At 41.0% G+C, this 25,063-nt stretch overlaps 1 protein-coding gene across 5 annotated transcripts in view; it reads right to left on the minus strand.

Annotated features, from left to right (window-relative positions):
* ankib1a (ankyrin repeat and IBR domain containing 1a) overlaps positions 1-25,063 on the minus strand; it is a 129,212-nt gene that overhangs the window by 64,305 nt on the left and 39,844 nt on the right. For all 5 annotated transcript variants that reach the window (XM_063044108.1, XM_063044109.1, XM_063044105.1 and 2 more), the window contains 4 exons: positions 20,943-21,060; positions 17,697-17,905; positions 15,699-15,787; positions 13,972-14,116 (listed from right to left, as the gene is read on the minus strand). In XM_063044108.1, the coding sequence (XP_062900178.1) occupies positions 13,972-14,116; positions 15,699-15,787; positions 17,697-17,905; positions 20,943-21,060 (561 nt within the window). The remainder of the gene's footprint in view (positions 1-13,971; positions 14,117-15,698; positions 15,788-17,696; positions 17,906-20,942; positions 21,061-25,063) is intronic.

Below are 25,063 nucleotides of genomic sequence, written 5' to 3' on the forward strand. Positions count from 1 at the left end.
CTGCAGAATTCCTGTTGTTTACTGTCTTTTAAACTAGCTCCTTACATACTGGTGAATAATAAACCGCCTTCAACTACAGCTTTGCCAGGGCTGAAGTGATCTATCTGTCTAGCTTAAGAAAACGAGGAAAACTCTCGAGGTCAGAACAGTAAAAAGATACTCTCAATGGTGATTCCATCTATGGTGGATTTGATACTGATTCTGCAAGCTCCTGCGCAACAGAAAGTTAAAAAGTTGACAATGGAGAAAAGAAGCCTCAAAACCAGGACAATGTCAGCAATGGAGAAGAGAAGACTTGAAACTAGGTTAGTGTGTTCGTTGTGCTCAGCTAGATCATCGAGACAGTCTCACTGATCAGTGGCAAGTTTAGTGGCACTGGAAGCCTGTGCAAGGGCCGAAGCAGTGCTAGCCAAGGCTTTGTTTGCACAGAAAACTTAGTATTAAAGTGAGAGAGGCTGAATTAGATGTAGAGAAAACCCACCTGAAAGCCATGCTAGGCACCACAGCATGAAAAGGAAGTGAGGTGAAGGTGGCTTTATCAGAGGCCAAAGTCTTTGAGGTGGCATGAAGCAGCTAGCTGACAATGACGATGCTAAATCAAACTCACCATGTCATTCAGCTGAGAGGACTACGAAGTATATCCAAAACCAGTCTGCTTATGCTTATCCCCATCCACCAGCAGACATTGAAGACTTAGGCCAGTCAATCAGGACTGAAAGAGGGGGCTCCTCTTCCACAGAATAACATTCTGTAGTTTGACATCTTTCACCCAAATGGGACAGACTAGAGACCGCCTCCCTCACGTAGTGGTGGCACTACTCAGCCTCCTGTTCTTGCTATTGAGGGAGTGCAGCATAGGTTCACCAGGTTAATTCCCGGGATGGCGGGACTGTCATATGTCGAAAGATTGGAGTGACTGGGCTTGTATACTCTGGAATTTAGAAGGCTGAGAGGGGATCTTATTGAAACATATAAAATTATTAAGGGTTTGGACAGGCTAGATGCAAGAAGCATGTTCCCGCTGATGGGTGAGTCCAGAACCAGAGGCCACAGTTTAAGAATTAGGGGCAGGCCATTTAGAATGGAGTTGAGGAAAAACTTTTTCACCCAGAGAGCGGTGGATATATGGAATGAATGCTCTGCCGCAGAAGGCTGTGGAGGCCAAGTCTCTGGATGCTTTCAAGAAAGAGATGGATACAGCTCTTAAAGATAGCGGAATCAAAGGTTATGGGGATAAGGCAGGAACTGGATACTGATAGTGGATGATCAGCCATGATCACAGTGAATGGCGGTGCTGGCTCGAAGGGCCGAATGGCCTACTCCTGCACCTATTGTCTATTGTTAAGGTGCACCACACACACAATGAACCCCAACCTAATCACGACGTGTCAGATCTTCCAAGATTCCCAGCCTGTTGTGACCTACTGACGGCCAGACTCAAATTCAATAAGCCAGAAAATTACTGGGCTTGGAAGTCCACATTCTCCAATGCCAACCCTAGTGAAGAACTCAACCTGTCGGTGAAGTGGCTTGGACCCAAATCTGCTGAGCAAGCAAGCAAATTAAGGTCAGTTCACATCAAACACCCCAGTGCTACTCTCAGTTTAGTCTAGCAAAGACTGGAAGTGCTACAGACCCACAGAGGTAACACAGACTGCTTTCTTCAACAGACTCGAGTCCTTCCCCAAGATTTCCAGCAGGGTGTATGAACATCTGCAAGAGCTAGGAGACCTGCTATTGGAGTTGGAGGCAGCCAAGGCTGAAGGTTACTTATGTGGCTTGTCTTACTTCAATACTGCACGAGAAATTCTCCAAGATAGGAGAAACTTTTCTTTAGTCTGCAGGAGAAATGGAGGTTGGAGGGGACTAGATACAAACTGGAAAAGGGAGTCAGCTTCCCAACCCTTCTCCTTCTTTTCAAGTTTCATTCGATTGAAGCAAAAATGAGGAACAACCCCAGCTTTTCATCATGACCACCTCTCGCTCAGCACCACTTAAATCAGAGAAACCTGTTCAAGGCCCTGTCATGATCCACAAAACTGAGGTGGACAATACTGTTCAAAAGGATAATTCTAAAATGTCAGAAGAGTCCAACAAACAGTTCCCTCTACATCCGAAACTACACCCTCTCCGGAAATATAGAAGCTTCAGGGACAAACTTCTGGGGGAGCGAAGGACCTTTCTTAAAAAGCACTCCATAGGTTTCTGCTGCTGTTCTTCAACCAGCCACCAGGTGAAGGACTGTAATGCTGTCATCCAGTGCTCTGAATGCAACAATGACAAACACATTGCAGCTCTACATGTTGGCCTACCTCCCTGGTCTGTGAAGAACAACACAAGTACCTCCTTACAGCATGGCAGGGAGGGAGATAATCTCCTTCCTCTCTAGTGTCCACATCTTCCCGTTCTGAGGTCAGTGGGGAAAACTCCACCAGTAAGTCATGTTCAAGGATCAACCTTGTCAATGTTTACCCAGAAGGCCACTGTCAGAAGAGGATCAGGACAGATGTTGTTTTTGATGATCAGATCAATAAACCTCAGCTTAATCATCCCTTTTCAGTGTGCAGGTATGTCACAGACGATTGGGTGCAGAGCGAGAGGCTTCATTGTCGAATCCGCTGATGAAAAGACTCATTTAGCTCTCCCCACACTCATTGAGTGTGATGAACTTTCAGATAACAAGAAGGAAATCCCTACTCTGGAAACAGCAACTCGCCACCCTCACCTCAAGTCCCTAGCCAGCAAGATACCTTCACTTAAACCAAAGGCTGAGATCCTGCTCCTGATGGGAAGGACATCACACAGGTACACAAGGTACTTGAGCAACATAATGCACGTAGGTCACACTGGGTTGGGTCTTTCTAGACGTCGACCTAGGGAGTGCACACAAACTTTCACTTGTGAATGTCTTCAGAAGTAGTATTCTAGAAACGGACACCTGTCTCATGACCTCCTGCCTTAGCAGCATCCACATCAAGGAGCTTCCACCAGCCCTGCCACCCTTCCCGACGTGACCTCACAACAAAGAGGTTTGACAAGCAACATAGTAAGCATGGGTGAATCTGTCTTTGTCCATACAAAGAATGACTACAAACCAGCTCCTTCAATGGATGACCTTACTTTCCTGAGGGGGATGGATAACGGGTTCCAACGGGTTAAATAGCCAGGTGGCACTGCTAGCCTCCTACAACACCTCCCTAACAACCATGAGCAAGCAAGTAGCTGCTTTTCTTCACTTACACACACACACTCAGGAAATGTCCTGAAATTACTTAGGAAGAAAACAAACTGTATAAATAGAAAAACAGACTCTCGGAAAATTACTGAAACATGAATTCTGGTTACAAATCTGTAAAAACGAAGAGAATATTTAAAGTTTGTACAGATTCTAGGTTTGTTCTGGATTCTCTGTTGTATATTTGATACAAACTAATTAGCTTATTGCAAAGTTTGGGTAGTGATCACTCTTGAGGGACAGAATGTTACCGCTGTATTTCAAATTCAGTTAATGGTTTTATTATTCTTTAGCATTTGATTGTGTATTCAGTTGATCAGGAGCATTGACTCTATCTAATATGTTTAATTCTTATTTTGGGAAATTCTTGGTTCAGTCGGCAGCATCTTTTACAGATATCAGGTGGGGAGTGTTATGTCTTTCTTGATGCAGATTGTTATTTCATTTCTAATTACTAGATCTCACAGCTTACTTGTGTGTTCACAGCTGTTGCTGATTGTTCATTATCGCATTGTTTAGCAATTAGCTTTCATCATCAGGGCGGCCATTTTATATCTTGTACATTTCATTTAGCAGTTAGAAGCACTTACTAGAAGTTGAAGGAAATTCAATCAAAATTTGAATCCACCTTTTGTTAGAATGCTGAGAAGTACTGTCTTTTTATACTGGCTCCTTGCGTACTGTTACGCATTGGTGAATAATAAACACCTTCAACTACAGCTATCCCAGGACTGGTGTGATCTATCTGTCTAGCATAAGAAAACAGGGAAAACTCTTGAGAAGGCATTCCCCAGTTTCAGTAATTAAACTGTGCATTAACGATGAAGCAGCAACAATTTCCAACATGTGACTGGTAGGTGGTAATATTTCACTGCACCTAATGGCTTTGATCTTTCTAGTGCTAGTGTTTGAGGTTTGGCTGACATTGCTGAAAGAGTTTCAAGTGAGTGTCATGTGAAGGGAGTGATCAGTTTTGGAGGATGGTTAGAGCTTCCAATCAATCAGGCCACATTGTTCTGAATAGCATAAAGCTTAACAAGCATAGGCAAGTGGAAAGAATTCCAGCAAGCAGTCCATGTGGGTTGAGATGAGTAATTGGTCATAAATTCAGAGGAAGAACAGATACTTTGTTGAATAACTAACATCAACAGGAGTTTGTGATCATGTGGGTTTCCTCCAGATGCTCCCACATTCCAAAAAGACTACGGTTACCATTAGTGAGTTGTAGGCATGCTATGTTGATGCCAGAAGCATAGCAACACTTGCAGGCTTCCTCCAGCATAACCCTTGGACTGTTTTGTTCATTGATGCAAACGACTCATCTCACAGTATGCTGCAATGTACATGTGACAAATAAAGCTAATTTTCATCTTCTTGCATGTTATTCAAATTCAGAACCTTGTTCCAGCTTTCTCCCTTTATCCCCAATCTCTTTAGCTATTACAACCATCCAATTTACTTTGTTTTTAAATTAAAAAATTTTTTTTTGCTCAGCATAACAAAACCTTCAATTTCCAGATACACTTACATTTACATTTCTTTCCCTCACAGATATCAGGTATCAGAACACTTCCATCAAAATACAGACATCACCACAACATCCTATACAAAAGCCCTTATCAGTATAGCAGGCAGGTTTACATCTATATACTGCAGAAAAGGTTGCCGTATTTTATAAAAACTATTTGTTTTTGAGTGTACCATACATGTCAAAAAGTCCAAAGGAATGTATTCCATGATTAATTTACGCCAACCAAAAAGTCCAGGGGCCTTATCGGATATCCAACAAAGTAAAATGTTCTTCCTCGCACAAAAGGTCAGGATGTTAACAAGTTTTTTCTGATGTGCATTAATAATATGACTGCTGGGTAAGCCTAAGAGAAAAGATATGGGTCCTGTTCAAGCTCCATCTTCAGAATCTTTTCCATTTCACCCAAAATATCACTCCAGTATGCCTGAAGTTTGGGACAAGTCCAAAAACTGTGGGTGAAAGTTTCAGTATTTACTTTACATTTAGAACACATTGGAGAAACCCCCGTCTTAAATCTCGAGAGATTATCTGGAGTCAGATGGGCTCCATGCAGAATTTTGAGTTGCAATTCTTTAGTTCTATTACAAACTGAAATCGTCTCTGCATTATCACAGATGTCTTCCCATGTTTCAGCTGAAACTTCTACTCCCAGCTCTTCCTCCCAGACCCTTCCCAGCTGCTCAGCCTCTCCACAAGAACATTCCCTCAGGATGCTGTAAAAAGTACTAATAGAGACTTCACCCTTAGAACAAAACACCCTCTTTTCTATGTCAGAACTATAGAAATCAGTTAACAATGATGTTTTTTCCTGTATATAATCTCTTACCTGAAAGAAACAAAAAAGATACTTGTTGGGTATGTAGATTTCTGTACTATTTGACTAAAAGACATCATTGTTCCTTCATCAAACAAATCTTCCAGATGGAAAAATACCCCTAGAAGTCCAAAGTTTAAATCCAGAATACATGATGCCAGGCTGAAAATCTGGACTGCCAGTTATTGGAGTGAAGGGTGATATTTTCGCTGCATTGCCCTCAATTTGTTGCAGCGCCCTCCAAGCCCTGGCTGTATTAATCGTTATTGGATTGCGACAATATTCCTTAACTAGTTTCATCTTATTGAGGAAAAGCAAACTAATAAGAGGGCATTTTGCTTGTGAAGCTTCAAAGTCTAGCCAAATTGAGGAGGGGTCCCTGCAAACCCAGTCAACCACATAAGATGAAAAGGAATTTAAGTGATATTTTTTGATGTCTGGAATCCAGACCCCCTAGACTACTGGGAAACAGTAACTTAGACATTTTAATACATTTTTGTTCCAAATGAAAGAAACAAACCAGCCATTTTTTAAAAAGTATTTGTTGGGTAAAAATGGCTGGAATCATTCGTATTGAGTAGAGCAGATGAGGAAGAATGTTCATTTTGAGCAAAGATATTTGGCCAAGCTAAGAAATGGGAAGAGTGCTCCATCACTCAAGATCCTGTTTGATTTTGTCAAATAACTGTGTAAAGTTAGCTTTGAACAATTGATCAAACGTAGGTGTGACAAATGTGCCTAAGTAAACAAAACCTGTCTACAACCATTTAAAGGGGAAAACACCCTGAGTGTCAGGTACCTGCTGTAGATTCCCCAGAGGCTAATTTAGTAAAGTTGATTTTATAACCTGAAAAGACGCTAAATGAATTGATGCATTGTATAAGGTGGAGCACTAACATAACTGGGTTTGATAAGAAAATTAAAACGTCATCCACATACAATGTAATTTTTTGTGACTTTAGTCCTATGTCTGCAGCAGATATTTTGGGGTCTCGCTGAATAGCCTCAGCCAAAGGCTCGATCTCTAGTGTGAAAAGTAGTGGTGATAAAGGGCAGCCCTGCTGGCTGCCCCTCAGAATACTAAACTTATCCGACCTAATACCATTAGTGAGAATTGCAGCCAAAGGGTCATTATAAAGAACCTTCACCCACTTAATAAAATTAATGCCCAAACCAAATCGTTCTAAAGTGAAAAAAGATACAGCCATTCAACACGATCAAAGGCCTTTACTGCATCTGAGGAAACCACCAAGCCGTCCACTGCCTATTGCTGACATACCTGAATCACATTAAGTAATTTTCTGATATTGTTAGATGATCAACGACCTTTTACAAAACCCGTTTGATCCTCTTTTATGATAAAAGGTAACAGTTTCTAATCGCAACGCTAAGGTTTTAGATAAGATTAAGTCAACATTTAACAATTAAATAGGCCTGCAGGAGGCACAATCTTCAGGGCTCTTTCCTTTCTTAAGAATTAGGGAGATATTAGCTTCTCTCAATGATGGTGGAAGGAGACTGCAATTAAATGCATGATTGAACATGTTTAGCATGGGCTCTGATAATAACCCTGTGAAGTCTTTAAAGAATTCACTAGCGAGTCCATCAGGACCAGGGGCCTTCCCACTTTGGAGATGTCTCACAGCTTCCTGTATTTCATGTATAGATAACGGAGCACTGAGGAGGGACTTTTGTTCAGAAGAAATGCCTAGGAGATCTAAATTCCTGAAAAAGAACTCCACCCTAGATGGTCCATCATTACATTGCTCAAATTGATACAGTTTAGAATCAAAATTCTTCGACACAACATTAATCATTTTAGAATTACTAGTGAGAGCTCCTGTCCCATCCTTAATTGAAGCAATAGTCTGAGTGGCATTTTTCTTTCTAGCTAAATAAGCCAAATACCTACCTGGTTTCTCACCATTTCAAACAATAGTTGTTTAGCAAATGTCAATTTTCTTTTGGCTGCTTGTGTAAGTAAAGAGTTTAGTGTACAGCGTAGGACTGTGGTATTCGGTAACTTGGCTGCAGCAGGCTCATTAATATAATCCTTTTCAGCTGCCGCAAGCCTTGCTTCTACTAGGCGCTGCTGTTCCGCAGCTTGTCGCTTCTTACTAGCAGAGTAGGAGATAATTAATCCCCTTGCATAGACCTTAGTGGTTTCCCAGAGCATCAATGGATTACTAGCTGATTTTGGGATTAATCGATAGGAGAGTTTTGAATTTGGAAGTAGTCTATAAGTTTATCATCTTGTAGAATAAAAGGATTCAGCCTGCAATGTCTAGATTGTGCTGAATTATCTTTGGGTTTAATATTTAAATATACTGCTGCATGGTCAGAAATAGCAATATTTCTAATTGTTCAGGATACAACTAAATCTAGGAGTGTTTTTAGGGTTAGGAAAAAGTCTATTCTGGTATAACACGTGTGGATTAGAAAAAAACGTGAAGTCTTTGTCTGAGGGATGTAACAACCTCCAGACATCCACAAGTCCTAGTTCTCCACATAAGTGTGATTTGTCTGGACTGTGAGGAGAGCAATGGGGGACCACTAGGCACTCTGTCCATCAATGGGTCCATGAGACAATTAAAATCCCCACCTACAATAATGTTTTGTATCGAAAAACTTGTAAGTTTGGAAAAAGCATCTGTTAGGAATTTGAGAGGATGAGCTGGAGGGCAGTAAACATTGAGAATACCATATTCCTCTCCATGTATTGAAGCCTTAACAATCACAAGTCTCCCATACCTATCCTTAATACAGTCTAATAGCTTAAAAGTTAAGTTCTTCCTAATTAAAATGGCCACCTCCCTACTCCTGGTATTAAAAGATGAAAAACAGACTTGATCAAATTCACTCTGTTGCAGTTTTAGATGTCCTTTATCATTTAAATGTGTCTACTGCAATAAGGCTATATCCACTCTTTCCTTTTTCAGGTTCAGTAGGATTTCTCTTGATCTTGATTGGTGAATGACTCCCTTTAATGTTCCAAGTGCACAATTTTAATATATTACTGGTCATAAGCCTTTATAACAATTATGTGACTCCGGGGGAGAAGAAACTCGACTTAAGATCAGCTGAGCAGCAATGTGAATTTTAAAAAACCACAAAAAAAAACAAAGCGCTAACAGTGCTGAACAAGAAGACTTACCCCACACTTAAAGGGGATATCTGAACCTTCTAGCACCCCATATTCTGCCCCACTGCCAATATGGCATTTAACATAGTCAAAAATGAAAACAGGGCATAATTTATCAATCCACCGATTTGTTACCGTCATATTTAAACTCCTTCAGGCTGGAGCAGCACCGCTAATTTAAACAAATAATGAAACTGTATCAATCAAAACAAACACATTATTCATCCTATATCCTTGCCGTCGAGTAATGAAAAGGTAAAATAAAGCGACCATCAAGCATGTTATCGTCCATAACCAGGGCTACACAATATACTGTATACATTCTTTAGCCAAACGTGTCCACAAAAGTCTTAGCTTTGGCAGGAGAATCAAATATCTTGGTGGTCCCGTTGTAGGTGATTTTCAGTGCCTCTGAGTATAGCATAAAAGTACTGGATTCCGGATTCTCTCAGCCGCTTCTTTACCTGGTCGAATTCCTTGCACTTCTGAATAACAGCTACAGAAAAATCTTCAAAAAACATAAGCCTGGATCCCTCATATATTAAAGCCTGGGCATCAGTCCCACGACGCCTCGAAGCCTCCAGAACTCTTTGCTTATCACTGAAATTATGAAACCGCACGAGGATGGGTTGAGGGTGTTGGCCTGGGCCCGGTTTTGGCGCCAGCGTACGGTGAGCTCTTTCCACTTCAATGCGCCCAGCCTTGGTTTCCAAATCAAGGAAATTAGGCAGCCAGCCCTCAAAAAAACTTCACCGGTTGGCTACCTTCTGTACCTTCAGATGGACCGATGATTCGTATATTCTTTCTCCTACCTCAGTTCTCAAGATCATCGATATAGTCAGACAGGCTTTGAACTTGCTTTTCTAGCGCCTGAATGTGGCTTTGGGCCTGATCAGTTACAGTTTCTAGCGCAGAGACTCGGCCCTTGGCTTCGGTCATTCCTGTATCAAGATTTTTAAGCTCCAATATGTGGTTTTGAAGAGTTAGTGAGAGTGGAGCCAGCTTCTCGTCTATCATTTTGGATATGTTCTCCGTAACTTCCTGAATTACTTGACAAAAAGCAGGATCCAATGTGTTAGCACACTCAGCCCCGGGTGAGCGCTCTGTGCAGCCCATCCTGGCCACCTTTTTAGTACCTTCCAATGGCATGGTGTTGAAGCAGCTCAAAATAAAAATACTCATCAATGTGCATGCCATTAAATCCGACTCTTGAGCATTTTAAAAAAAGGTTGAAACGGATAAGTTTATATGCGAAATTATCAGTCTTGCGGTGCCGAGCTCAGCAAAGCAGACTTTTCACTGCGCCGCCATCTTGAAACCTCCCCAATTTACTTTGTTTTTGTAATATAATCAATGATTACTGGGTGTGACAGAAATATTATCTGCCAATTAGTCTGTAAAAGATCATTAGTTAGCTCTTTCTGCTTTAACCTGTAAGGACCTGTAAATGGCATTGTGTATCCTCCAATAATCTGAGAACTTCCCTCCTTCTGACCATATCATTGAAAGAAGGTCATTAATGCAACAGCTGAAGATGGCTGTGTCCAAGGAACACCTAGAATTGAATGTTTGGTTCCAGTAACCATAATCATCTTCCAGATACTAGAGTATTTTTCCCTTGATGCCCATTGATATCAGTTTTATCATTTAATTCACAATTTAAAAAATCCTACAGTAACCCTGGCCTGTGAACTCGAGGTGAACATTGGTGGATGCTTAACAATTGTAGAGTTTTTACCTGATTTACCTGACATTGCTAGTGGAAACTACAACTGTTGACACTGAGTGAGAAGAAAATATGTACCAACTGTGATGCCTTATTTTCACCCCCTCCCTTTTACCAATTACTGGCATTTTGGGCAGCAATGAAGATCCTCCATCTCTGTCACACATAACTATAGGATTTTTCATCGCTGTTTCCACAACAATTTTGTTCTGACCAGTCAGGGTTGTTAGCCCTGCGCTGAATTCACGAACCTGGAGGAACAGTGGATCGCTCTTAGTCTGGCCTCTACCCTTTGACCTGTTTGGTGATCCTACCAAGAGCCAAAGCACAAGGCCCTGACTCCAGCCAACATAGCTCTCCTGGTCATTGAGGCACGCAGGCCTCCCAACCTTGTGACAAGACTGCGGTCCTCTTGGAGGCTTTTGCCACACTAGGTTTGAATAACTAGATATGTCCAAGCTCAGAGGAAGAACAGCCACTTTGTTGAATAGCTAACACTAACAAAGGTCAGTACTACTAGGCAGGAACAAAGAAACCCAGACAGAAAGAAAATTATATTTAAAAATTAGGCTAGCTCTTGTATCAGCTTCTGTTGCCCTGTTGACACTGTTAAAAATGTTTTGAGACAAAAAAAAATCAATTTTCTATTATTTATATGAAGAGATGCAAAACAAGAGGAACGTGTTTCTCCCTGCAAAAAGTGGGTTCAATGGACAGGAAAAATATTCAACTACAGCACTTGCCGCTTATTAAATCAAACCTCTGGTAAGATCAAAAGCCAAAAAGATTTAAAGTACTGGCTTTGGTTAAATAATTACATTTTAATAAAACAGAGCTCAAACTTCTCATTTAAGAACGGATTCGATTCCCTTCAATCGAGTCATCAAGAATCAGGAGAAATACTTCAGCAGAGGGCCTGAAGCCCACCTCCATAATTTGTGTCAATCAGACAGCTAAGAATACATTCTGGAAGGTAGTCATAGCTTTGTGATTAAGTCCTGTTATCTGGGAGTTATTTCATATAAATGGAAGACAACAAACAGTCTTAACATTTAGTTATTTTTTTTAAAATGTGTTTATTTTACTGCTTTTTTAGTTTTGTAAGGATGATTTTGGGATCAGAGAGGGCAGTTAGAGGTCAGGTTATGTTTTTTTTGTGGTATCCGTTAGTCTTGCGAGACCATGGATCTGCGCCTGGAAAGTCTTCACTCTCCAGGACGCAGGCCTGGGCAAGGTTGTATGGAAGACTGGCAGTTGCCCATGCTGCAAGTCTCCCCTCTCCACGACACCGATGTTGTCCAAGGGAAGGGCAAGGGCTGATACAACTTGGCACCAGTGTTGTCGCAGAGCAATGTGTGGTTAAGTGCCTTGCTCAGGGACACAACACGCTGCCTCGGCTGGGGCTCGAACTCACGACCTTCAGATCGCTAGTCCAATGCCTTAACCACTTGGCCACGTGCCCACACATTTTAGGGACACGGATATGGAGAAATTGGAGGTCAGGCTGGGGACTAAGTCTCCATGATTTAAGGCCAAAAACACAGATGTAAGACATCCATGGTCATATGTTGAATGCCAGGCTAGCAGGGAGTGAACAAGAGCCCTTCCCCAGGTGGATCTGGAGTTGGAGTTCGTGCAGGCAGAAGGAACGAACTTTAATGACCATGGGTTCTAGCATTTGGGGTCCTGTCATCAGTGAGTCTGGAGTTTGAGGCCTAGTGTTCAGTGATCATCGTGTCCAGAGATTGACATTGAGGATTGAGCCCGGGCTCATATTGGAAGTCCAGGAGTCGAAGCTGATTGGTCAGAGCAGAGTTACATGTCCATGACTCTCTGAAAGTCCATTGGGGAATGATGTCTTCAGGCCCGAGTCAAAGTCTGATGGAGGCTAGAGGCCAGTCCTTGGGTTAAAGGACTGTGTAGGTGCATGGGTGGGAGGGAGGGAAGGGGTTTGTTTTAATGCTGTTGTTCTTTTGCTTGCTGCATTCAGTTGTTCTGTCCAGCATTGTGGGCATGTTATGTTGGTGCTGGAATGTATGGCAACAGCTGTCCCCATACACACTCTCAGATGTGTTGGTTGTTAACACAAACACTGTTTCGAGGTACATTTAATAAATAACTGTGATTCTTGAACACAAACCCAATCACGAGAATCCCAACCAGTTATTATTGATAGACTAACAACTCCGCTGCAATAAAAACAAAGAAATTATTAACAGCCAGCATTGGCACCAAATATATTAACTAGGTATTTCTATTTTGCTGACTGGTGATGTAAGTGTGCCAGACGACTACCTTAAAGCTTCAGTGCTTTTTCTTCACCAACATGAACCCCTTAGATCTGTTCTGTCAAGTATCCCTGATATCAGACAGCCTGCAATCTGATTTCTGACTAATTTCTGACTGCCAGAGAGAGTATTCTTTCAGGATGAGGAGTGTACAATGGTTAGTAAATCATCAAAACGAAAATGTGTGTAGAGAAAGTTAATGTAGCTTCTTGAAATGTTATCAGTTACGAACAATACAGCTTCATTAGGCCTGACCTAACCAGCCGTAATTGCCCCATAGCTGTAGAAAGTTACCAGTTCTCAGCTCTCCATCCTTTTACCCAAACCATAAAAAGATGATAAAGTTAGAGAAATGCAGAACTGCAGTTATGAATAAACCTTTTAATGAAGTTTAGATGCATTTAAAATAGCATTGCCTTTACTGCCTTTAATCTATTCTCCCACTGTTTGTAAGTGTAAGGGGTTTCTTCTTTTATGTTGTTGCTAAGGCTATTAAAATGGCTTCTTTGTTATGTTAAAAATAAAATGGCTTCTCTGTACTGTTAACTGCTGAGACAGTGGTTCTCTATAGCAGCTTGTTTTGGGTTATAATTACTGATAACAAGAATTGTATTCATTTGCTAACCAATTGGGATAGATGTTATTCTTTCTTGTGTGTCTGTAAGCTATTGTTTTTGCGGGATTTGGGCAGAAGGCGGATGGGGACAGAGAGAGGAGATGCGATGCTGTAAGCTGGGCGACGGATCGGACCCCGATCGGGAGTCCGAGGCCCAGGGTCTTCGGCGAGGAGAGGAGACATGGACAGACTCGAGTAGAGCGTTTGTTCGATCACCGAGGGTGGTCCCACTCGAGGGTCGGTGGAGTTTGGAGGACATCGACTGGAGGAAAGGAAGATCCCATTAATTGAGCTCCAAAGGTTGTGCATGAAGTGGTTGAACTTTGATAAGTTTGGCGCTTTTTACTTTCGTTTTATATTGTATCTCTACCAATTACATAGTTCCAGTAAATACTTATAAAGTGTAATCATTTAATCGCATATGGTGTACTGTCTGTTATTTGGTGGGGTGAGGTACATCACACAGCATCTACATAAACTTGATTACCCAGTTTGGCAGCGCCGAAGGCTGCTCCCCCTAGACGAAAGCCAGCTGAGCGAGCCTGAGGCTTACCAGGGGGCTACATAAAATTAACATGTAATCATCAATATTAATACTGAATTAAATAGCCAAACTTACCTTAATGTCAAACTGCAAATAGCGTTTGTCCATCTCTCTGGAAACCAAGTTTTCTATGATATCTACAGGAACCAGTTGAAAACAGTCAAAGGCTGGGCAGATTATATTGTGGGCTTCTCCCTCTTGAATTTTGATATTCAAAAACCTGCATAAAGCACAATTGCTATAAATAGGGAAGTGACAATGTGTTCACTTGAAGTTAAATCCACAAAACCTCGATGGCGTACATTAGTGCTCATTGAAAACCATTTATTACACTTATACATTTCTAGGAAGTTTTGCACAAATGTGGCAATTAGGAACCAATTTCAGCATAATATCTCTACAGGGGATCTGAGATCTGTGTGACTAGGGTAAGCAATTTAGCAACTCAGACTGAAGATTCATGAAGCACACATTACAACTTGCTTAATTTGACACAGAAGTGGGCAACATAACACATCAAGACCACACTTGTTTCCATCAGAACAAAACCACAGTCATATCAAAGGGATTCTTGTTGGTGAAGAAAAAGCACTGAGTACGGTCATATTGAATGACAGAACAGATTCAAAGGGCTTGGTGGCCTATTCCTGTTTTCTTGAGCACATGGATCCATGCTTATTCCCAGCAGAGCAATATCATTGATGCCCTTATTGTCCTGTACCCTGCAAATTAATTAATTCTCTCTCTCTCCCCCCCCCCACCCCCCATCAACTTCCCAGGTTCTAACCTGTGTCTGTACTGCTGTGTAGCAGCAGCACTAACTGATGCTCATCATGCCGCCAGAGCATCAAAAGTTAAAGCAAAAAATTAACTTTTCTCAACAAGAGTTTTGTGAACAGCCTCAAAGTATACATTGAGTCAAGACATTATTTTTATGTATGGAATATACCATATTAAGGATGAACATCAAAACGTTTTAAATGAAACAAACAACATAATGTCCATCAGTAATACAAAAATGTTTGATCAAGATTAATTACCCAAAATGTAATGAGAAATGTGCAATTTGGGCAATCAAAGTTTAGTAAAAGTGAAAACTTCAATTCAGTCCACAGTACAAACTGGAAACATTTAGCAAGTTTGCACAACATCTGTGAAAGGTGGCTTTGACCAAGCATTTAGTCAATCACAATAACATCATCCAGTAATCTGGTGCAAAGTTCTGTTTGTCACAACCCCTAAGGATATTTATTACATTCAATGTGGAATACTGCAACCATACTGCACATATGAGAAGGATAATTATGCAATAATTATTGTCAACAGGGTAAATGTTATTTTTCTGGTTCTCTGACTCCGACTTGTAATGATCATTTGGAACTTTTGTCATTTTCCGGGAATTGACTGAAGCCTATCTCAGAAATTCCTTCAATGATCCCAGGTAGTTCCTAATGATCTGCAGGCTACAATCCATAACATGCATTGATACTCTTTCAATTATCCAACTTCTTTTCCAGTGCTTTTGCCTACAAAGTTAATTGCCATTGCTTGGGGTCTACAAATACTCCAGGAGCTTTGAGAACTCAATTCATTAATTCTATAAATATCATCTGTTAACACTTGGTACCAAGTAGCATCATGACAAAAATATTTCTTTAATATATTTGGTAGAATTGATGCAGATATTTACAACTCCAAATAATATTTAATGTAGTAACTAAGGTTTAAAGGGGAGGGGATGGAGAAACTTTTAACTGCTCCTTCTCCAAACTGAAATAATTAAAGAAATTATACTGACTCACCCTTCCCAGCATCCTCTGCAGAATTCATGACCACAAGGGACATCCACTGGATCTTCAAATACAGAAATGCTGCACATGCATATCCCACACTGGAAAATGTGTTATATTTAAAAGTAATTGTTTAAAAACAAAACAATATTCAGAAGACAGAACCAAGATAAAGTTATTATTCTTCAGATGTTAACCTTAGTCCAATTTCTTTATAGAACATAGAAATTTACAGCACATTACAGGCCCTTCAGCCCACAATGTTGTGCCGACCATGTAACCTACTCTAGATACTACCAGAATTTCCCTGGCGCATAGCTCTCTATTTTTCTAAGCTCCATGTACCTACCTAAGAGGTTCTTAAAAATCCCTATTGTATCCACTTCCACCACCACCGCTGGCAGTGCATTCCACGCACCCACCACTCTGTGAGAAAAACTTACCCCTGACATCCTCTTGGTACCTATTTCCAAGCACCTTAAAACTATACCCCCTTGTGTTAGCCATTTCAGCCCTGGGAAAAAGCCTCTGGCTATCCACACGATCAATGCCCCTGATCACCTTATACACCTCTATCCAGTCACCTCTCATCCTCCATCACTCCAAGAGCAAAAGGCCAAATACACTCCACCTTTTCTCATAAGGTACGCCCTCCAATCCAGGCAACATCCTTGTAAATCTCCTTTGCACTCTCTCTGTAGTATTCACATCCTTCCTGTAGTGAGGTGACCACGATTGCTTGGTTGCTCTATTTGCTTGACTATCATAAATCAGAATTTTGAAATACTAATGTTAGAATTAAAAACCAAAAATCCAAAACTGTTTGTGTTTTCCCAATGATTTAGCTTGAAAATTGGAACTTAAGAAAATTATGCAAACACGGAAAGCTTGGTTCTGCATTTTACACTTATTTATCTATACATGAAGAATGACCCACACATATTTTGTGCTATCAACTTATGCATTTAATAGGTATTTTCCAAATTCCAAACTCTATTTTTTGTGCCACGTTAAGACAAGTGCGCTACATGGTATAAGGTTTGACATTACAAACAGACCGTCCCAGGTTTTACCACTTCGCATCCTACTTCTCATTCAGGACATCAGTATTCCTTCAATTCTAGACTGCTCATCAATCCCAAGTTTGTCTGCACTGTTATGCACTAGAGAGGGAGGCTGCATAGACAATGGGCATACTGTAATAGTCCATAAAGCAAAGCCACCTAATCTGTGTATGTAGCAAGAAGTCAGTTAAAATATTTTTTGCACACGAGTTCCATGAGAGCTAATTTTATTCTATATCTTAAATCTATGGCTAGTAATTTACAAATTCTATAATGGCAACTTTCTGTTATCCCCATGGACATAATACAGTGTTCGACTCTAATGGTGGCCAGGTTTTCAGTCATTGAGACCATCACCTCTGGGATTCCTTCTATAAACATCCTCCTCTCTTTCACAGAATCTCTTTTCTCCATTAAACTACTTTTTAAAAAGTGTAATTTGATATATATATCTTTAGTTCATTGCGTTCCAGCAACCAATAATGTTTGATATCGATCTCAAAAAGCACCTTGGGACATTTTTCTACATTAAGCATGCTGCATAAATGCAAGCACTACTCTTTCGAGCAATGCCACATCTTTCTCCGTGCCAAATTATATTTGGACATTGTCATGAGGGAACATATTAAGTGGATCACATAATTTTCCTGTTATCTTTTACTGAATGCAGTTCATCCCTATCCAAACTCAAAGTGGTTTGGAACTTTAGATATTCAATTCTAAATATTGTGTAATTAATAAAGGCTAGCAGGATAATTTGAGATTTTTTATATAGAAAATAGGCTTGATTTAAATTAAAGGCAGTAGTGTTCATCCAAGGTGAAAATAAAGTAAACATAAACTGCTGATATTGCAAATAATGTGAAGATATGGCAGGCTTGCACGCCGTACAATATTCTGACTAACTGCAGAGCTAATGAAATAATTAGCATATTTTTAAACATACCACAGGGGCATCTTCATCAGTCGGAGATAAACTCAGGTCATCGGGAGAGGTGACAGATGAACGGGTGGTGCGAGGTGTTCGAGGCGAGGGGAGAGTGTCCCATGCATTATAACCACTTGGAGGTGGAATTGGCATCTGAATACCAGACCGTTGGCAACAGTCTTCAGGGTTTAACATCCAAGCTTCAAGTAATTTTTCCCGATCCCAGTCTAGGAAAACAGATTAAATAAATTACCTTATTGCACTGAAGTTGATGGTGCTATTCCGGTATTAAACGAAATTGAAAAGGGGAAAAAAAACTGCAGTGGAAATATGAAATAAAAACAGAAGGTGAGAAATACTTAGCTAACTAGGTAATATCCGTAGAGAGAGAAAAACAGTGTCCCTTTGTTTGTATTGTTTCAGACATTCTTTTGAGGTCTGCCAACTTACCTCCTTTTCTACAACTTAAAATTTTATTTCTAATATCTTATTATTCTTATTAAAGATTTAACTGAATTGTTAATTCTCATCACAGATGCTGTCTTGACTACACTGCCATTTGCTGCGAACTAGTACTTTCCTTGATAAAGACTGTTATAAAACACTTATTTACCTCCTTAGCCATGCACTCTGCCTTCACAAGTAGATTTTCTTTTTAGTCGCTGATTGCCACCTCAACCCTTACAATTATCTCTTCACATGCCTATAGGATACTTCGAAATTTCTTTTTCCTTGCTGCCAATATTTCCCTCTTGATCTCCCTATTTTTATTAACTTCCTCTCTAAATTTTAATGTCCTCTCTATGAAAGGCAGGTAGAATGTACACTCTACTGAAGCTATTCAGGTCATTTAAATCTCCCTTGTTTATATGCCCTAGCTTAAGCAACCTCTCCTTATAGTTTGAATTCTCAGCTTTATTGATATCATGGACAATCTTACATGCTATCACATATCCTATCATATTCTTTCTGTAAAATGACAATCTAAAATCTTTACAAAGTACTTGAGCAGTGACCAAACTTGCATTTTATACATTTTGAGCATAAGCAACTTCTCACATTGGCATACAAAATTATAATTACGAGAGGCATAGAGTAGATAGCCAGGTTTTCTCTCCCCATGGTAGTTACCAGATACATGAGGGTATAGGTTGACAAACATTTAGACAGGCACCTCAAAGTTCAAGGTCACAGTAAATTTATGTACATATACACAACCCTGAGATTTGTTTTCTTGTGGGCATACACAGTAAATTCAAGAAACATGATAGAATCAATGAAAGACCACACCCAACAGGACGGACAGACAACCAATGTGCAAATACAGAAGCAAAAATAATAAATGAATAAGCAATAAATATGGAGAACATGAAATAAAGAGTACTTGAAATTAAGTCCATAGGTTGTGGGAACAGTTCAGTGATGGAGCAAGTGAAATTGAGTGAAGTTATCCCTGCTGATTCAAGACCCTAATGATTGAAAGGTAGTAACTGTTCCTGAACCTGGTGTGTGGGCTCAGTAGTTCCTGCAATTTCTTCCTGATGGCAGCAGTGAAAAGAGAGCATGGCATGGGTGGTGGGGGTCCGAGATGATGGATGCTGCTTTCCTGTGACAGTGCTCCATGTAATGTGCTCAACAGTGGGGAGAGCTTTACCCGTGATGGACTGAGCGGTGTCCACTTCTTTTTGTGGAATTTTCCATTCAAGCACATTGGTGTTTCCATACCAGGCTGTGATGCAGCCATTCAATATACTCTCCACCACACATCCATAGAAGCTTGTCAACATTTTAGATGCCATACCGAATTTTTGCAGGAAGTAGAGTCACTGCCATGCTATCTTCTTAATTGCACTTATGTGCTGGACCCAGGGCAAATCCTCTGAAATAATAACACCGAGGAATTTAAAGTTGCTGATCTTCTCTACATCTGATCCCCCCCATGAGGACTGGCTCATGGATCTCTGGTTTTCTCCTCCTGAAGAGTCAATAATCAGCTCCTCGGTCTTGCTGGCATTAAGTGAGAGGTTGTTGTTGTAATACCACTCAGTCAGATTTTCAGTCTTCTTCCTAGATACTGATTCATCACCATCTTTGATTCCGCCAACGATAGTAGTATCGTCAGCAAATTAAATATGGTGTTGGAACTATGCTTAGCCTCACAGTCATAAGTATGAAGTAAATAGAGTAGGGCACCAAGTACACAGCCTTGTGACGCACCAGTGCTGATAGGGATTGCAGAAGAGATGTTGTTGCCAATCTGAACTGACAGGGGCCTGCAAATGAGAAAATTGAGGATCCAATTGCACAAGAATGCATTGAGGCCAAGGTCTTGAAGCTTATTGATTAGTTTTGAGGGGATAATGGTATTGAATGCTGAACTGTAGTTGATAAAAAGCAATCTTTTGGAAGAAAAAGTTTGTGAATCCTTTGGAATTACCTGGTTTTCAGCATTAATTACTCAAAATGTGGTTTGATCTTCATCTAAGTCACAATAATAGACAAATAATGAAGGTGGGTGAAAAGACACGGGGGGGGGGGAGGATATATATATTGTAAGGGAGAATGTGTGTGTGTGTTTGTTAGATCTGCAGCCCTTTCTGGCATTCTGAAGATCAGCTCATTTTGTGAAGGATAAGCATAGTCTATTATTTGGACTTCTTCCTCATTAACCACTTGTTTTTCTTTCTTTCTGTTTCATACAACTCTAATAAAGTGATTCCTTGTGGTTTAATACATGTGAAATGACTCCTTTGTTTGTGAATGCCCCTTGCTGAATCAGAAAAGAACAAAAAATGAATTTTAAAATATTTTTCTTGCAATTACAACTATTACCATTTTGAAAGATGCACTAAAACTGTATGGGGGAATTTGCATGATTGGATTTCCCCAAGTCAGGGCATCTTTACCTTGGGGAGCTCCTGCATTAAAAATTAACTTTATATTATTTAATTACAAAAATTAAAATTTCAGTCTCCTGTGGTGAGGTTTGAACTTTTTCTACTATGTTTTCATCCTCTTAATTAGCAATCTAAATTACTTGGGTGCTTCTTTACAAGCTCGGATTCCAACACTCACCGCTGTATAAGTCTTTTTTCACTTTCCTCTTATTATCCCTAGCACTACCTTTAATTAAACTTGTATATCTTAACACTCTGGCAGATCAAGCATCAGATAAATAATTATTCACAAATATAATGAGAATTTTAACAAATGAAAATGTTAGATCGATATTACAACTAAGATTCTTAATTGCTAGTTGATTACCGTGAGCTCGGAGCAGGGCCTCTGCAGTAAAAAGTGGAGCTTGAAGCATGTCCGCAGTTTCGACTATCAGCATATCCTTTAACTTCCTCAGATCCTGTGGTCTTAATCCCTCATATACCTTCATATTGGGAGGAAATAATTCAAATTTAAAAAAAAACTGTAGCAGACATCCCACCCTGCAAAAACTAATTTCAGGGAGGTAGCAGCCCCGCCCCTCCGCAACCCCATATCCCCCCCCCACCCCCCCAGGTCGACCTCCAACTGTGTATGTAATACTTCGTTTAGTGATTTTGTCTAATCTGTAAACCAAGTTGGGTATATGCAGAAAACGTGACATTAAAATATGTACTTATATTATCATGGAGTCTATTACAACTTTAAGCAAGTCTACAGGAAGTTTGGCGTCATCACGTAGGACATCAATAGAGTAGCTCCTGAGCAGCGAGCCAGATAATTTAAATAACGTTAACTACGCTAATGAACCAATGACATCTGTTAAGATCACCTCAACATGTCTTTTACATTTTAACCCACCATAGGCAATAGAAAAGTCACTGTTGCAAACAGTGCAGCGAGCAACACTGTCATTATTTTTGAGGTCGACTGTAAAGCCAGCCCACAGAGAAAACTGATAGGTCTACTTAGCACGAAGAGAGACCAATCAGGATGCTCGCTCTTGCTCTCCCTCTCAAAAAAATCGATTTGCGGGATATTGCATATAATTTCCGGGCATCAGGAAGCCACTATCAATATGCGGGAGAGTCCCGGAACTTCCGGGAGAGGTGGGATGTCTGCTCTAGAGGCAATTAGGTAAAATGTGATTCCCAATATCCAGTACAAACATATGGGTGATACACAAAAAGACCTAATTCTTCCAAAATTCTGAAACCTATTTTACTATGATAAACAATATGTGTTGGGTCACCTTTTCAAAACATTTAAAGAATCCATCAGTTTTAATCTGAACAATTATTATTTTTGGATACATATTGAAATTTTTAGATTTGGTCAATTTGCTCAAAATTCAGAAGTCTCCAAGACATTAAGTAGAATATTTAAATAAATACATAATTCACAAACAGTATAAAGAAACAAAAGTAAATTCTGGTTAAAGATTCATTTCCTCCTCTTAGCACAACAAATGAAAAATTATGTCTCCAAATCTCAGAAACCTATAATGTTCTTTGACAAGGAAAACACCCCAACCCTCTCCTCTCCTCTCCTCTGACACTACCAACCCCCTTCACCCCTCTGATCCTAGCTCTCATCCATGCCGGGTCTTCATCATCCCTTCTTTGAGACAGAACATTCTGTCCTCAGTAAGGGTTCCACCTTTGTAGCCCTGTACCCACACCTCAGTAAGTTCCATGATACTGAGCTGCTCTTCCACTATTTCCACCTCCATGCCTACTTCTTTGACAAGGTCTCTCCACTCCACACCAATGACCATGTCTCCCACCATTAACCCTCCTCCTCTTCCCAGACAGCCCACTCTGGTCTTCTGCCTGTTCTGGATCTTTTCATTGCCAGCTGTGGATGGGAGATCCACTGTCTCGACTTTACCACTCTTCTCTCCAATTCCAACCTCACACTCCTTCCCAACACTCTGCTCTCCACTCTCTCTGCACTAATCCTAACCTCACCAACAAACCTGCAGAAAAGGGGGGGGGGGGGCCACTGTAGTAGTCTGGCAGACTGACCTCTACCTTGCTGAGGCTCAGTGACGACTGTCAGACACCTCCTCTTACTTACCAATCAAACAGGACCCCACTAAGGAGCAGCAGGCCATTGTCTCCCACACCATCGCAGACCTTCTTAACTTTGGGGATCTCCTATTCACTACCACCAACCTCACAGTTCCCTCACCCCGCACCTCCTGTTTCTACCTCCTACCACAAATCTGCCAATCCAGTTTGACCCATTGTTTCTGCTTGTCCTACCCCACTAAATTCATATCTGCATACATCGACTGAATTTTATTCTCCTGGTTCAGTCCCTTCCTACCTACATTTGTGACACCTCACACGTCCTTGATCTTTTCAATTATTTCGTTTCCTGGTCCCGAGCATCTTATTTTCACCATGGATGTCCAGTCCCTATACACCTCCATCCCCCACCAGGAAGGCCTCAAGGCTCTCCGTTTCATTCTGGACAATAAACCCAACCAGTTCCCCTCCACCACCTCCGTCTGCAGAACATCCTTGCTCTCAATAATGTCTCCTTTGGCTCCTCCCATTTCCTTCAAACAAAAGGTGTAGCCTTGGACACTCACATGGATCCCTGCTATGTCTGCCTTTTTGTCAGCTATGTGGAACAGTATGTTCCAAGCCTACATCGACGATGTGACTCCCCAACTTTTCCTACGCTACGTCAACGATTGCATTGGTGCTGCTTCTTACACCCATGTGGAGCTCGTGGACTTCATCAATTTTGCCTCCAACTTCCACCCTGTCCTCAAATTTACCTGGTCCATTTCTGACACCTTCCTCCCCTTTCTTGATCTCTATCTCTGGAGACAGCTTATCTACTGATGTCCATTATAAACCCGCTGACTCTCACAGATACCTGGACTATCCCTCTTCCCACCCTTTTACTTATAAAAATTCCATCCCCTTCTCTCAATTCCTCTATCTCCGCTGCATCTGCTCATAGGGTGAGGCTTTTCATTCCAGAATGAATGAGATGCCCTCCTTCTTCAAAGAAAGGGGCTTCCCTTCCTCCACTATCAATGCTGCCTACAACCGCATCGCTTCCATTTCACGCACATTCTCCAGTCACCCGACCAAGGAAAGGATTTCTCTCATCCTCACGTACCAGCCAATCAGCCTCTGCATCCAGCATATAATTCTCTGCAACTTCTTCCATCTCCAAAGGGATCCCAACACCAAGCACATCTTTCCCTTCCCCTCACTTTCTGCCTTCCGCAGTGAGTCCCTTATCCATTCATTCCTCCCTACTGATCTCCCTCCTGGCACTTATCTTTGCAAGCGGACCAAGTGCTACACCTGTCACAAACAAGAGAAAATCTGCAGATGCTGCAAATCCAAGCAACACACACAAAATGCTGGAGGAAGTCAGCAAGCCAGGCTGCTGGGTCCTGCTGAAGGGTTTTGGCCCAAAAAGTTGACAGTACTCCTTCTCCAGCCCTGTATCCCTCACCAATCAGCTTCCCAGCTCTTTACTTCATCCCTCCTCTCCCCCTGGTTTCACCTGTTATCTTGTGTTTCTTCCTCCTCGCCCACCACCTTCTAACTCTGAGTCATCATCTTTTTTTCTCCAGTGCTGATGAAGGGACTCAGCCCGATATGTCCACTATACTGTACTCTTTTTTCATAGATGCTGCCTGGCCTGCTGAGTTCCTCCAGCATTTTGTGTGTGTTAAGTGATTACCTTGCCTGGATTAAACTCAGTTAAATAGAACTTTGTCACTATGTCACCAGTAACACAAATAGCTTTAATTAAGCCGCCACAAATACAAACTTTCAGTAAAAGAAACCTTGGCTGTATGACTGCCAAAGAACAGGGAGCAGGGCTTCAAATTCTTGAGTCATTGGGATCTATTTTGGGGAAGGTATGACTTATACAAAAAAGATGGATTACACCTGAACCCAAAAGGTACTAATATCCTCGCGGGATTGTTTAATATAGCTGTTAGGGAGGCTTTAAACTAAGTTGGCAAGGGGAAGGAAACCAAGGTGTTAGGGTCGAGGGACGAGGAAAATAGAAATAAGTCAAAAATACTGTGCAGCAAAGATCGCAAGAAGGACAGGCCGGTGAATATATAGGATAATTTGCTGCAAAATAGAAATATAGCAAAATCGACAACAGATACTGATCTAAATGTACTGTACTTAAATGCACGCAGCATTAGAAATAAAGTGGATGACCTTGCTGCACAGCTGCAGGTTAAGATATGACATTGTGGCCATCACCGAGTCATGGCTAAATGATGGATGTGATTGGGAGCTGAATATCCAAGGATACACAGTGTATAGGAAAGTTAGGAAGGTAGGTAAAGGGGGTGGCATGGCCCTGATGGTAAGTAATGATATCAAATCAATAGAAAGAAGGGACATAGGATCAGAAGAGGTAGAATCCTTATGGGTAGAATTAAGAAATGG

Source organism: Mobula hypostoma, chromosome 3, assembly GCF_963921235.1.
Source record: "Mobula hypostoma chromosome 3, sMobHyp1.1, whole genome shotgun sequence".
NCBI lineage: Eukaryota > Metazoa > Chordata > Chondrichthyes > Myliobatiformes > Myliobatidae > Mobula > Mobula hypostoma.